The following is a 14,749-nucleotide window of genomic DNA, read 5'->3' as shown; positions in this document are numbered from 1 at the left end:
CAAAAACACCTTTTGTCCTAAACATCTATACTAAAGTGCACCATCTATTGATAAAAACATTCTTGTCGTAAAAGCTAAAGTCAAGTTGTTGAAGGTTTAAGCACTCCAAAAGCCAAATTCAAAGCCAAACAAGTCACATTATCACATAAGAGAACAAGGACAATATATAAACTATAGATGCAAAATGATATCTATTCTAAATGTATCATCTCTTTTACTAGATAAAGAAATAACCACTTAACAATAAAATTGGTTATGACAATGGCTAGGTATTTCTTGTTAATACATCAGATGCAAAAAGATTTCCAATGTGTAATAAAAAAAACCCCAAAGACCGAGTTTTTAAAGAATCATGAAACTACCTACACAATCCTTCACAAGCTATAGAAATCAATTTCAAGAATAGAGAGTACACAACTTACACTAATAATAGTTGATGCTGTTAAACCCTCATCACGAGTCCACCCAAAATATGGTACCCTTCTCAGTTTTAGTTCTCTCCCAAAATTTGATTTGAATTCATATTTTACGCTTCACATACAACACCAAGCTTACATTAATCAATACACTTCGAATTTGTATGATTTTTTTTTGTTTGCAGACAGGAGAAACAGTGACCCATAAATCTTACCCATTGGCTGATGTTCAGCTTACGATTACAATATTGGATCTTGTTCAACAAGCTGCTAACTCCAAACAACTCAAAAAAGGTCCCAGTGAAGGTATGATCCCAATTCTCCTTATGAATTTGTACTATGTCTCCTTAATCATCCGCATGTATTTCCGTTTGTCGCTTAAATTAATCGGCGCTCAAATATTGTGACCTAATTAGTTACTCTAATCACATGGATATCTTCGTTTTGACGATGAAATTAAGAGATACATGGATTTGGGAACTTTTGAACTAATTGATACTTGATAGGAGTATCAACTATTATATGCTAAAGATTATACATTTATGAGTATTTTTTTTCTTGGCTAAAGCTAACTAAATTAGGCCATGTTTCTTGTTCTTTTTCTTAACCAAATTTTATCAAGTTTGTGAATATCATTCTGACTTGTTTGGATATTTATTTTTGTTATTTTGTTCTTAATGTTGGTTCTAATCTTTTTTTATTTTTATTTAACAGCTACAAGGGACCTGAATAGGGGTTTTTCTGAATTTGTAGTGATGGCTGCAGACACTGAAGATTTTGAAATGATTTCCCATATTCCCTTCCTTGCTGAATATAAAGTATGTTTCTAATATTTTTGTATTTGTATTTGTATTTTTACACTTAACAATGCTGATAAAAGTTATAAAAACCAATAATGTACTAAAAAGATACTAAGTAGGTAGCCATTAAGGGGCTAAGTTGATAAATAAATCATAAATCATTGAGTTTGATGTTATTTTTTTTATATATAAATTATAAATTTATAATTGCAGAATGTAGCATATGTTTTTTGTTCCTTCAAAAGAAGAATTGGGGAGAGCATGTGTAGTTGAAAGACCAGTGCTTTCATGTTCGTTGGCCAGCATTGAAGGAAGTCAACTAAGATCCCAAATCCAACAACTCAAGGTTTACTTTATTATCTTCTCATACTCTTTACACACTAATTGAGGTTTAATCTTGTTCTTAATTATAAAATTATGAAATTATAAAATTCAGTCTTGTGGACTTTCAGGATGTGATCAAAAAAATACTTATCATGCACGAAGTTAAAAGTTTTCCAATATGTAAGGGTTTCATGATACTTAGAAATTCTATAAATTAATATTTAAGTTAAGTAGATATTATGTTACTTGATTTAATACCATTTAGTATTATTGACTATTGACACTCAATTCCAAAAAGCTTTGTTGGTGTTGCATTCAAGATAATCTTTAAAGAAGTAGTCATTTTTGTTAATATCCTTTTTTTAGTACATAAGTGATTTATAATAATTTTAGATGGTTGTAATTGAAATTAACTCTATTTATAAACTTGAAGCGGATGCTATTAATCGCTCTTTCAAACCCTCATCTCTCTCTACAGAATCCACCCAAAAAATGGTACCTTTCTCTCTCCCATAATTTGAATTTATGTTTTTCACTTCACATACAAACACCACATTTTACATTAATCAATACACTTTGACTCTTTGACTTTATATGAATATTTTTTTGTTTGTAGATAGAAGAAGCAGTGATGCCTAAATCTTACCCATTAGCTGATGCTGAGCTTACAATTAGAATATTGAATGTTGTTCAACTAGCTGCTAACTCCAAACAAATCAAAAAGGGTCCCATTGAAGGTATAAATCCCATAAGTTTAAAAAACTTTTTTTTTTTTTGTTTGTTTTTAATTTTTAATTTTTTCTTGTAGTTACAAAGGCCCTACACATGGATTTTTGTGAATTTGTAGTGATGGCTGCAGACACTCCAGATTTTGAAACCATTATTCATATTCCCCTCCTTGCTGAAGATAAGGTAAAAATATATTGCCATTTTTCAAAAGAAAATGGGTTTTTTAAAATGTAACAATGGTTTAATCACTACAGAAAATAGTTAAATTACTTTTTTAATATGTATATAAATTATAAAATTATAATTACAGAATGTAGCATACGTTTTTGTTCCTTCACAAGAAGAATTGGGGCGAGCATGTGGAGTTGAAAGACCTGTGATTTCATGTTCGTTGATCAGCACTGAAAAAAGTCAACTAAGATCCCAAATCCAGCAACTCAAGGTTTACTTTATTATCTTCTCATAATCTTTAATCTAATTACACACTAATTGCGCCTTAATCTGATTCTTAATTATATTTTAATTATAAAATTTTGTCGTTTGGACTTTCAGGATGTGATCCAGAAGCTCTTGATATAAGGACTTTATACAATATGATTTGTTACTATTGACAAGTGTACTTGTACATTCATAGAAGATGCTGATTTGTGCATATTAAAGAAAAAAAAAAGGCACAAGAGTTTTTTCCCTGTTTTGAAATATCTGAATTTTTATCCAGGCTAAAAACTGGTTTTCAGTTCAAGTGATTTTATATCTATTTTTAAAATACGTTATTGCAGAAAGTTTGCACATTTCAATGACGCCTCTTTTACAATTTTACAATTTTACAATTTTCATTCCATCATAAAAGCTTGCACTTTTTCAATGATGCCTCTTTTCATTGCAGAAAGTCCAACACGTGCTCAATTGTGATTAGAGTAGCACAACTCAATTGGACATAAGGTCACTGGAAATTTCAAGCAAACACATAAATAAGAAAAATATCGCAATTTATAAAACAAATACTCCAAAGTCAGCTCAAAATAATCGAGTAACAAATTAATTTCAGACTTCAAAAAAATATATAAAAGTTTCAGCTAAATAATCTATCTGTCTGACGCTGCTTTTACAACTTCGCTGCAAAAAATGCAAATCCACTTGCATATTCTCAGAGCTTCACGAATTTTTTGAATTACTATCTGCAAAAATATAAAAAAAAACAAAATCTAAAATTGTGTTTCCATATAAAGCACCAAGCTTTCCAATCTTTAAACTATTACAAAAAATACACAAATCATCTTTTTATCTTTTATGAATGTTATAAGTACACTTGTTGATAGTAAATACCAATGCAACATTATTCTCAAAAGCCATATAATAATAATACCATAATATTAATAAAAGTATTAAAAAAAAAAAAAGCAACCGGACCTTCAATGTGAATCCACCAAAGTAGGATCAAACTGCCTCAACATGTCACAATTAGGCGTTTCACGTTGATACCCCCAATGAAGCCTTTGTGCCTCCAATCTACAATTATAAGAAAGAATCGACACGTACTCATGATCAATCCTTCCTTCAAGCTGAACCCTTTCATGACTATTTGATGGATACTTTTGTTCAAAGTTGCGTGATTTCACAAAATAATTAACCCCTTTTTGTGTAGTCAAACGATAATCATAGGTATATGTTCTTTGAAGAGAATAAACAGGTTCATTAGAAGGCAAGAAGCTGAAAATCAGAATGATAATAACTGGCAAAAATTGAAGCAAAGCCCGTATATTAAACCCATCCGACCCGTTTACACCTGTTCTTGTACCCATTCCGGGTCCAAAATTGAACCCGGTGAACTGGGTTGTGGTTCTTGGGTTCATTCCATAGAAAAAGTTTCTGAAAATCTCATCTGCATCTACTTCTTGATTGTAGAAGAAGCCATTGTTGAATCCTTGATGGGTCCTACGCCTGGTTGTTTGCCTTTCGTAAGTGGGTTCATCTGACCCGACTAGATCATACTGTTTTCGATTTTCATCAACGCTTAAACACTGGAAAGCTTTGGAGACTTTCTTGAAGGCTTCTTCGGATCCTGGTGCTTTGTTCTTGTCAGGATGAACTTTCAAAGAGAGTTTCCTGTAAGCTTTTCTAACATCTTCAACACTAGAAGTTTTCTCGAGCCCTAGTATATCGTAATAATCTTTTTTCCTTCTGATCTCCCTCACGATTGTGATCTGTTCTTCTGTACATGAACCGGATGAAGATCCAGTTCCCGGAACCCTACGCCGAACGTTAGAGCTATCACCATCACCGGCACCGGTCTGCGATGACTTTGGTGATTCATTTGTGGTTTCTAGAGTTGATAACAGATCGTCAACGGGAAGAGAAGGATCTAATCGTTGAGCTTTCTTGATGAATTTTAAAGCGCGAGTTCGATCGCCTAACCCTAACGCGTCTTTCCCAATTTTTAAACACTTCAACGCTTCATCTTTGTTTCCATCCATCTTAGAAAGATCGAAGCTTCTAACAAATTCTAAAGGGCACAGTAGATGATCGAAATCGAAGAGTAAATCGCTAAGTAGTGAGATTACCTGGAATGAATCAACGAAACTCCCAAATTGCAACCCGCGATCAACTGATAGGTAGAAATTGAGGTAATCGGTTAGATTTATGGTTGAATCAAGTGAGGTTTCTGATATGTTAGTGAATTTATCGTAGGATTTGAGAATAAATGTCGATAAAATTGGTTGAGGGAATAGGAATTGAGAGAGATATTCCTAATTCGATTAGGAACCCCGAGGGAGAAAAAGGGTTAGGTATAGTGGAATTATAGTCGTGGAAGTAGAATGCCTTTCTCAACAATTCAAGTTTCACGTGACATATATCGTTTAACATATATGGTTACATTTAGGAAATATTTACAAATACTAACTTTTTTTTACATTCAATCTACTATGTTATTTATAAATATGTATTACTTATATAAAATTGTATTTTATATTAAATACACAACATTAAAATGAGTATGAAGGTTTGAAGGCGTGTAGTCGATCAATGGCCAAATGTTAAATTTATAACCCGTAAAATTTTTACATCTCATATCATATTCAGAATATTATTAAGAACATCTTGAATCTTATGATATGACTCCCAAATGCTATAATGACTTAATCTTGAATGACCATTTAAATATTGAATGAGAATTTAATTATTCTTAAGGTATGTAATATGTCCATTAAAAATATTGTAAATCATATTTTTCAGCTCGATAAAATTATTTATACCTAATAGAATCATTTAATTCTAAATAAAATATGTGTAAAATTTACAACAAAAAATAAAATAAATAATATTTTATAAACGATAATTGATAAAATTTTGTTATTCTTATTCGAAGCTTATGGTTAGCTTAGTTATCATGATATAACTAATATATATATATATATATATATATATATATATATATATATATATACAGTGGCGGCCCTGGGGTGGTGCCGGCGGTGCGGTCGCACCAGGCCTCCGATTTTAGGGGGCCTCCGATTTTTTGGATAATTTATAGTTATAGTATTGATATTTTTGTAAAATATATTTTTATGTTTTATCAATAAATAAAATTAGCCCGGTAACATTTGGTTCCAATTTTAGATGCGTTTTAATTAAGGAAAAAAATTCAACAAAAATCAAAATCTAATTATAAATTTAAAATTTATCACCAATTTAAGGAAAATATCTATATAAAAAAAATGCAAATTTGTTTTCTTTATAAATTTTAGATAACGTTTTATATTTTACAAACTCACCAAAAAGTAAGAAAAACTCAAACCCTACCAAACCTAGAAATTGTGTTGCTCGTCTCTCGTCTTTTGGTTTTTGCTGTTTTGTATATCTCGTTGACTGCTTACTGCAAATTAAGGTTAGTATTTCATCTCTTTTAATTTTCCAACCATGCTTGTCGTTTGACTGCAATGCTTTGCTTTCTGTCTTTCTCTCCATGTTTAATGCTCCATAAAGTTAATAAATAATGAAACTGTTGGTTTATTTTTTTATGTATTGGCTTGATAGGTTTTTTATGTCTTGATCTATCTATATTTTATTATATATTGTTTTAGGTTTTGCTTTTTAGCTTTTCAATATTTAGGGTTATATGTCACATTGGTCAAAAGTAGGGCAATAGGTGATGTACGAATTTAGGGATGGGGTTGGGCATGGTTATATATATATATATATATATATATATATATATATATATATATATATATATATATATATATATATATATATTGTATTATAATAGATTGAAAACCAAAATTTTAAGTATTTTTTTAATTTGACAGTTATTTGTTTTTACTTTTAGCATATTTCATTTGAGTTTACAGTTTTCGAATTTGTATATTTGAATTGAATTCTTTGAATATCATATTAGTGGTTTGGGTATTTAAATCATATTAGTGGATTAGTTTTAACAGTTAATACCCATGTTAAGTTAAGTTGTTCAAATGTCCTAATTGTTTTAAACATTAAATTTTTAATAAATATTTACAAACATATATTTTAAAGTTATTAATATAGATTTTTTTTATTTAAGAAAAGCATGGCTCCAACTAGAAAATTTGAATCGGGGTCTTCTAAACGTAAAAGAAAACAGAAAGAAGCACAATTTATTGATAGTCAAAGAGGATCTATGGATTCATTTATTATAAAAAAAGTGTCGGAATATCATCGCAATGAAGAATCGGTTGGGGAAGAACATAAAGAAAAAGAAGAAGCCGAATTGCATGTGCCAGAAAATATGGATGAGATACATGAAACTGTAGAAGAACCTAGAGAAGAACTTCACAATGTTGTGGAAGAACCTAGAGAAGAAGAAGTTGAACTGCAAGTGCCAGAAAATATGCCTTGTGTAGATGAAGACATAGACAACTTGAACGACAATGGTGATGACAAAGAAGATATTCTAGTGAACATTTATGATCCTAGAAACTGGGACACCATTGATACTAAATGGAGAGATTTACTAGTGAAAAATGGTCCCATAAGAGATATATTAACAGGCAAAGGTCGTAAAGATGGAAGAAACAGACGTTTTCGTGCAGATTTTTACAATAAGTACTTACCAAACGGGGAGAAGCATCATAGAGATTGGCTTGTTTACTATAAGGATCTTGATAAAGTATTTTGTTTCTCTTGTAAGTTGTTTAAGAAGAAACCACAAGCAAGTAATCTAACACATGAGGGGATAAACGATTGGGGGCATCTTTCCCGTACTTTGAAGATGCATGAAAGTAGTGCAGAGCATATCCATAATATGTCTCTTTGGTTTGACTTACGTGCAAGGCTAGAAACTAACAAAGTTATTGATAAAACTTTTCAATACGAAATCAAGAAAGAGACTAAACATTGGAGGACGGTATTAAGAAGGTTGATTGCATTAGTGAAATTTTTATCCAAACAAGGCTTGGCATTTCGTGGAAGTAATGAGAAGTTGTATGATGAAAAATTGAAAATAATGGCAACTTTATGGCTTTAGTTGAGATGATCGCAGAGTGGGATTCAGTATTGGCTGAGCATATTCGAAGGATACAAAATAATGAGATTCATTATCATTATTTGAGTCACAAGATACAAAACGAGTTAATTTTTTTGCTTGCTTCTGAAATTAAAGATACAATTGTGAAAAGAGTTAAGGAAGCTAAGTACTATGCAGTAATATTGGATTGTACTCCAGATATTAGCAAACAAGAACAAATGACACTGATATTGAGGTGTGTTGATGTATGTTCCACTCCTATAAAGGTTGAAGAATATTTTTTGCAATTTTTAATTGTTTGTGACACCACAGGGCAGGGGCTATTTGACTCATTGCAAAGCTTACTACAAGATCTTGATCTTGACATCGATAATATCAGAGGGCAAAGTTATAACAATGGATCCAACATGAAGGGAAGACATAAAGGTATACAAAGAAAACTTTTGGATATTAATCCTAGAGCATTTTACACCCCGTGTGCTTCACATTCTCTTAACTTGACATTGTCAGATATGGCAAACTCTTGTGAAAAAGCATCAAAGTTTTTTGGAGTTGTTCAACGTATTTATACATTGTTTGCTGATTCGACAAAAAGGTGGAAAATTTTAAAAGACACATTACCGAAACAAAGTCTCACTTTAAAATAATTATCAACTACAAGGTGGGAAAGTAGGATTGAAAGTGTGAAAGCAATAGTTACTCAAGCTCCTGAAATAGTAAAAGCTCTGCATAAACTTGTTGAAGAAGAGACAGACATAAAGATCATAAGTGAAGCTACTTGTCTAGCAGAGTACGAACTTGGCAGATTTGACTTTATAACAGGTATGGTTATATGGTATCATATATTGGCTAAAGTAAATAACCTGAGCAAACAACTTCAGTCTGAGACTATGCGTATTGATGAGGCAATGAGTAGTGTGAGAGCACTTATTGAGTTTTTTAAAGACTATCGAGAGAACGGGTTTGAGAAGGCTTTAGATTGTGCGAGAGCTATAGCTTCTGATTTGGAAATTGATCCAGTGTTTGTTGAGAAAAATAATAAAAGAAAAGTTGTTAAAAAAAGACATTTTGATGAGAATGACATTGGGTCATCAGAGCCGGTACAGGAACTTTCACCTCAAGAGTCATTTAGGATTTAATATTTTGTGTACATAGTTGATCAAGCATTGGTTCATTGGAGCGAAGGTTTGAACAATACAAACAATATGAAGACATTTTTGGTTTCTTATTCACAGCAGAAAAGTTGAAGTCAATGAATACTAGCGAGTTAAAGTCATGTTGCAAAAATCTGGAAAAGAGGCTGCAAAATGGTCATATCTCAGACATTGATGCTGATGATTTATTCAACGAACTGGAGATGTTACAAAAACATTTACCGGTTGAACACAATACAGCTAACGGAATACTAAATTTCCTAAAAATGATGAACACTTATCCAATTTCTTGTCTAGCATACAGAATATTGTTGACTGTTCCTATTACAGTTGCGTCAGCGGAAAGAAGCTTTTCAAAACTAAAGCTTTTAAAATCTTATTTGCGCTCGACCATGTCTCAAGAGAGATTAAACGCTTTGGCATTGATTTCGATTGAGAACGAGTTTCTTGAGAATATTGATTATGAAAGTCTCATAGATGAATTTTCTTCTAAAAATGCTAGAAGGTCAATGTTTAGAAAATAGTAATGCGTTGTTTTTTTTTTTTTTGAAAAGTTGTTTATATCAGTTTTACAGTTTTATTTGATTACTAATGAGTGATGAAGACATTATTTTGTGGTGGTGAATTTATAAGATGTTTTTTAGCAACTTTATGTTTTGAATTAGTTGTAGCAAATGTAGTTAATAATATTTACAAGAAATTTTTATGGGGCCTCATTTTAGTTTTTGCACAAGGCCTCCGAAATGTCAGGGCCGGACCTGCATATATATATATATATATATATATATATATATATATATATATATATATATATATATATATATAACATTATGCTTTGAATGTTAAAAAAAAAACTTTGTATTCATATAACAATGTGGTTTTTAAATGAGAAAAAAATTATTTATACGGTTTTAAATGAAAAATGGTCAACACTGAACAAAATTGGAAAAAATGATGTTCGATTGAGAAAAAAAATAAACTTAGTGTCAAAATCGAAAAAGGTAGAAACTTAGTGTCTATTGTGAGAAAAAAAAATCGATTTTGACACGTCAGCATGTCATGTCAGCATGTCACATCATCAAGTAGTCAGAATTGTAACAAATTGGAAAACACAGTGTCAAATTTGAGACGAAAAAAACACATTGTCAACTGTCAAATTGAAATTTTGATGTAAATTTGATGTCTTTTATGATATTTACCCTTAAAATTAACTAAATTTTGTGAACCACCTTACAAAATTTTAGATAAAGGGAGCAAATAAGTAACTTTAAGACAATAAAGGGGAAAATAAATAGACAAAGGAAACAAATAAGTAACTTCAACTTAAAAAAATGGTAAACAACATCATACCCACGTCGAACTCGTCCCAATGCCCTTACGTAGGATAAATCATATAGCTATAGCTATTTTTTAATATGTAACCTCAAACCTTTTTTTATAAAATTTCATACATCAACCAGTGTGTTTTACCATCATATGGACAAATAACATCATGTTAGATAAGCACACAGAAATACGGAATTTGCAATCTAAAAATTACCCATGATTCATTACAATCTCACCATTGAAGGGCCTTTTTGGACATTTGACCAGTAATCCAAAACGGCAAAACTTTTACTAAACCATGGTCCACAAGCTTCCCCTATCATCTCATTAAGTGAACTTTTGATGGGCATTGTATTTGTAGATATAAGATTCAATCACAAATGGTGTGGATAATGAAATATTTTCGTGGTCCTCATCAAATAGGTTTATACTTTGGCAAAAACGTTAATAAACACACTTTGTTTTTATCCATTTTGTGTGGCGCCAAAATGTCTTTTAAATTGCGGATAAATCTTTGATAATTTTTTTTAATTTAAAAAATTGTTTAAAATTTTGAATATGAGATTCGAATTGTAAAATTGTTTAAACATGTCAATATCAAAATAGTTTTTTTCACATAATTAGTTTATTCAAACCAACATTAAATCTTAATACGAGTTATATGCAATCAATTTTCAAAATTGGTCTTAAATATATTAGATATCACTATAAAATATGCAATTTATATAACTAATACACATCCTTAAAATGTTCATAAAGTTACTGAGCAATACAAGTTGGAAAATCAAAGAGTAATTGTTATAGCCCTTGTTGTAAATCTAATTTTTAAAGAAGCTTCTAAAAAAAGTGTAGTATTTTAATATTGTAACATCCTAAATATTATTTTAAATTTCACATATTTGTCCATTAATTACACAATACGTATAAGGTAATATATTATATGCACATTGAATATTGTTTTATTTATATATGGAAGGTGTAGATAATATATTTTGCAAATATTTACTTTTTCTCTTTATTTAGTTATAGGAATTTTTAGGCAAAATAATTACAAATTTCTCAAGAATCAAATTTAGTTTATGAAACTTGAAAAATATAAATATCTAAATGTGTTTTGAGTGTTGCCACGGCTTCAAGAGTAACTTTCAAACTTGTAGAACGCAATTTATATGTTGATTTTAAAGGATTTTCTTAATCTTTTAATAACTGCAATTTTTTTTTTCATACATTTATATTTTGATTTGATCACTAAACAAATATCAATTTTTTTTACATACTTTCAATTAATATGTGGCAGGTTTTACAAATAGAAATATTTATATTTTCAATAAAAAAATACATATTATAAATTTAAAAATAAGTTAAAAAATAATGAAAAAAATAATAATAAGTTCTATGTATTAACATTAAATTTTTATATATTTTTTTCAAAAGATTACGACAATATTAAAAGGTGGTTGTGATTTCGCCCCAAATCAGGTCATTTCATAAACACTGTAAATCTTCCAAATTCCCACAACCAAACGGCCAAACCCACCTCCGTTTTCTCTCTCTAACACTTCACTGAAGATTTTAGAGAGAGAAACACACACAAACACACACCCAGAAAGAGATGAACGAGTGACTGAAGCAGCAAAGAAGACGATCGATTTCTATCGTCATCAAAGAACTCACCTGGTACGATTTCCCTTTTAATCAAAGATCCTATTTTTCGTCATCGTTTTTATCGCCAAATTGGGTTCTTCTTATTCCTAACCTTTTACCGATTTTCATGCGTCCAACTCGATATCACATTGGTTTAAGAGTAAAACTGTAAAACCTAAATCCCATTTGCGGCCAATTAACAATATCTGATTGTGTAAATTTAATCCATGCAGAAAAAAAAAAGTTGTTTGATTTCAGTTTCTCGTAAGCGTTGGTGATTTATTAACTTTATTCAAATGGATACACGAAGATTACTTGAGAACAAAGGAGAAGGATTATTCCCAAATTCCGGAATTGGATTTCTTTGGTGTCCTCGAGATGATAATAACTTTTCACAATCTGGAGCGTTATTCGCAAGCGTAGGACAGATGGGTAAAGGGGGTTTCAGTGGGGTTTCCCCTAATTCGAAGAACACCAACAATAATGGCGGAGTGAAGCTCCCATATTCATCCAAATTCGTTTCAACACCAGAATCAAATTTTCGTGCTGTTGGGGCACCAGAGATCGAGGTAGGGGAAGAGTGGGTAGGGGGGTTGAAGAAGAAGAAGAAGAAGAAAAGCGGATTGAAATTAAAAATCAAAATTGGGAATCCATCTTTAAGGAGATTGATCAGTGGAGCAATTGCAGGAGCAATATCAAGAACTTCTGTTGCTCCTTTGGAAACTATAAGAACTCATTTAATGGTAGGGAGTTGTGGGCATTCTACTGTTGAGGTTTTTCAGGATATTATGAAAACAGAAGGCTGGAAAGGACTTTTTAGGGGTAATTTAGTCAATGTCATTCGTGTTGCCCCTAGCAAGGCAATTGAGGTATTAAATTCTACATTTCTACAAAAATAAATGGATCCATGTATAAATATTTGTCAATGACTTTTTGCTTCCACCTTTTTGTGTCATTGGATCTGATGATCCCGTCCAATACATGTCAAATAAAGTACAATTTGTTCTGTCGTGTCGTGTCGTGATATGACAGTATATATTTCTGCAGTTATTTGCTTATGATACCGTGAAGAAAAATTTGGCTCCTAAACCGGGAGAAAAGGAAAAACTTCGTGTACCGGAATCACTGATTGCGGGGGCGGTCGCCGGAATCAGCTCTACCATATGCACATACCCTCTTGAACTACTCAAAACCCGTCTCACAGTACAGGTACTTTTGAAATGGTTATTTGTTACCATTTTAACTATTGTGGACAACAACGGTATCTTATTTGTTAACTTCCACTACTGGTTTAACTTTTAAGTTAAACCAGGAGTTATTGTAACTTTTAACTTTTAACTTTTTTAATCTGTGTGGTCCCACAGAGAGGCGTATACAAAAACCTTGCCGACGCATTCCTCAAAATCGTTCAAACCGAGGGGCCCGCAGAGCTCTACCGCGGGCTCACCCCAAGCCTAATCGGCGTCATCCCATACGCCGCGACAAACTATTTCGCATACGACACGTTACGAAAAGCGTACAAAAAGCTCACAAAAGAAGAACAAATCAGCAACATTGCAACTTTGTTAATCGGGTCAGCGGCGGGCGCGATATCGAGTAGCGCGACTTTCCCGCTTGAAGTGGCACGGAAACATATGCAAGCGGGTGCGATTAATGGAAGGGTTTATGATAACATGTTGCATGCTTTGCTAACGATTTTTGAGAAAGAAGGGATTAAGGGGTTGTATAGGGGTTTAGGGCCAAGTTGTGTGAAGATTGTTCCGGCTGCAGGGATTTCATTTATGTGTTATGAAGCTTGCAAGAAGATTCTTGTGGAAAAGGAAGAGGAGGAAACATGAAAGTTGAAATTTTTGTTTGTGTTTTTTTGAATAAAGGGTTTTGAAGTATGGATTAGGGTTTTGGGTTTTGATTCATGTCTTTGAATGGTAGTTTTTGGTATAGGGGTTTTTGCATAAATTTTGGATTATTAGGGTTTATGTTAATTTATTATCGATTTTTGGGAATTAATCTTTGTTTGGTTGCAAGTTTAGCATGTTATGTAGCAAACGTAAAATGAATCAAGTGGATGGGCGATTACATGAAATTGCTCAATTTTTGCGTAATGCATTGTGTTTTTTTTTTTTGGGTGAATATCCAATAAGATAAGTAGGGATGAGTATCGGTTTAGATCCGGACCAAGAAACGAAGAACTAGAACCGGTTTAGTGGTAAATGGAAGCGGACTGAATACCTTGGTTTCGGTCTTTTCTGATTCAGTCCGATTCCACTAGGTTATAGTTGATTGTCTTCTTCTTTGGGAAAGAGCAGTTCAATTATTTGATAAGATTATTATTAACATCTTTATTTTGGCGATCAAGAAATTTAATAATATTATTCGTCAATTAATATGTAATAAAAAACATAGAATTAAGTATTACTTGCATTGGGCCATTCCATCGTATCCATATAATAATAATACCATCTTTATTAATTTTTATTTTCGTATTTTATAACTAACCTATAAAAAAAAGGTTAATGTGAATTTAGCCGTACAAACTTTTTCCATTTGTTTCAAAATGTCATTTCATGTTTTATTTTTGGTAGTTTAGGTTAATGTTTTAAAAATCGATTTGAACCGGTCGGTCGAATCGGGAACCGGAGAAGGGAGCGGTTCAACTAGCATTAGTTTTATATCTATTTATGAACCAGAATGAACTACTGACATGTTTTACAAAAATCCGGTCGAACCGGTTAAATTAAACCGGTTGAACCGGTTAAATAAAATAAAAACATATGGAAATAAATCATTTTCATAACAAACTATGGTTTTTTTCCACATCTATTTAGATTTTTTTGAATAAAAACACATGATAAATGT

The 14,749-nt window shown here is 31.6% G+C and overlaps 4 protein-coding genes and 1 pseudogene across 8 annotated transcripts; 4 read left to right on the top strand and 1 right to left on the bottom strand.

Moving 5' to 3' along the window:
• Positions 1-343: 343 nt before the first annotated feature.
• On the top strand, positions 344-1,554 carry LOC145124066 (uncharacterized). Its single transcript, XM_079059291.1, has 4 exons — positions 344-475; positions 602-722; positions 1,131-1,234; positions 1,430-1,554. The coding sequence occupies exons 1-4, from the start codon at positions 437-439 to the stop codon at positions 1,487-1,489; spliced, it is 324 nt and encodes a 107-aa protein (XP_078915417.1). The 5' UTR covers positions 344-436; the 3' UTR covers positions 1,490-1,554.
• LOC145124064 (uncharacterized) lies at positions 1,480-3,026 on the top strand. 4 transcript variants are annotated; one of them, XM_079059290.1, is made up of 6 exons: positions 1,480-1,562; positions 2,019-2,035; positions 2,157-2,277; positions 2,349-2,452; positions 2,580-2,711; positions 2,822-3,026. In XM_079059290.1, exons 2-6 carry the CDS (start codon positions 2,033-2,035, stop codon positions 2,846-2,848), a joined length of 387 nt encoding a protein of 128 aa, XP_078915416.1. In that variant the 5' UTR covers positions 1,480-1,562; positions 2,019-2,032; the 3' UTR covers positions 2,849-3,026. The 4 variants fall into 4 exon arrangements, with proteins under 4 accessions (XP_078915416.1, XP_078915415.1, XP_078915414.1 ...); XM_079059289.1 differs by lacking the exon at positions 1,480-1,562 and adding an exon at positions 1,667-1,720; XM_079059288.1 differs by lacking the exon at positions 1,480-1,562 and adding an exon at positions 1,683-1,720 and having other exon boundaries at positions 1,974-2,035.
• A 215-nt stretch (positions 3,027-3,241) lies between these two features.
• Positions 3,242-5,088, bottom strand: LOC145124063 (chaperone protein dnaJ 49 pseudogene; annotated as a pseudogene). The gene is made up of 2 exons (XR_013715494.1): positions 3,680-5,088; positions 3,242-3,447 (listed from the first exon to the last, which is right to left on the bottom strand). The product of XR_013715494.1 is annotated as a chaperone protein dnaJ 49 pseudogene (transcript).
• Positions 5,089-7,774: 2,686 nt separating this feature from the next.
• LOC145126891 (uncharacterized) lies at positions 7,775-8,908 on the top strand. Its single transcript, XM_079062171.1, has 4 exons — positions 7,775-8,014; positions 8,087-8,195; positions 8,280-8,364; positions 8,443-8,908. The coding sequence occupies exons 1-4, from the start codon at positions 7,775-7,777 to the stop codon at positions 8,906-8,908; spliced, it is 900 nt and encodes a 299-aa protein (XP_078918297.1).
• Positions 8,909-11,740: 2,832 nt separating this feature from the next.
• Positions 11,741-13,896, top strand: LOC145125990 (adenine nucleotide transporter BT1, chloroplastic/mitochondrial-like). Its single transcript, XM_079061402.1, has 4 exons — positions 11,741-11,926; positions 12,127-12,762; positions 12,941-13,102; positions 13,258-13,896. The coding sequence occupies exons 2-4, from the start codon at positions 12,190-12,192 to the stop codon at positions 13,729-13,731; spliced, it is 1,209 nt and encodes a 402-aa protein (XP_078917528.1). The 5' UTR covers positions 11,741-11,926; positions 12,127-12,189; the 3' UTR covers positions 13,732-13,896.
• Positions 13,897-14,749: the final 853 nt, after the last annotated feature.

This window comes from Lactuca virosa, chromosome 7 (genome assembly GCF_052849685.1).
Source record: "Lactuca virosa cultivar CGN04683 chromosome 7, Lactuca_virosa_CGN04683_v6, whole genome shotgun sequence".
Classification (NCBI taxonomy): Eukaryota; Viridiplantae; Streptophyta; class Magnoliopsida; order Asterales; family Asteraceae; genus Lactuca; species Lactuca virosa.
The sequence above is the reverse complement of the archived record's forward strand: the minus strand, read 5'-3'. Positions and strand labels throughout refer to the sequence as shown.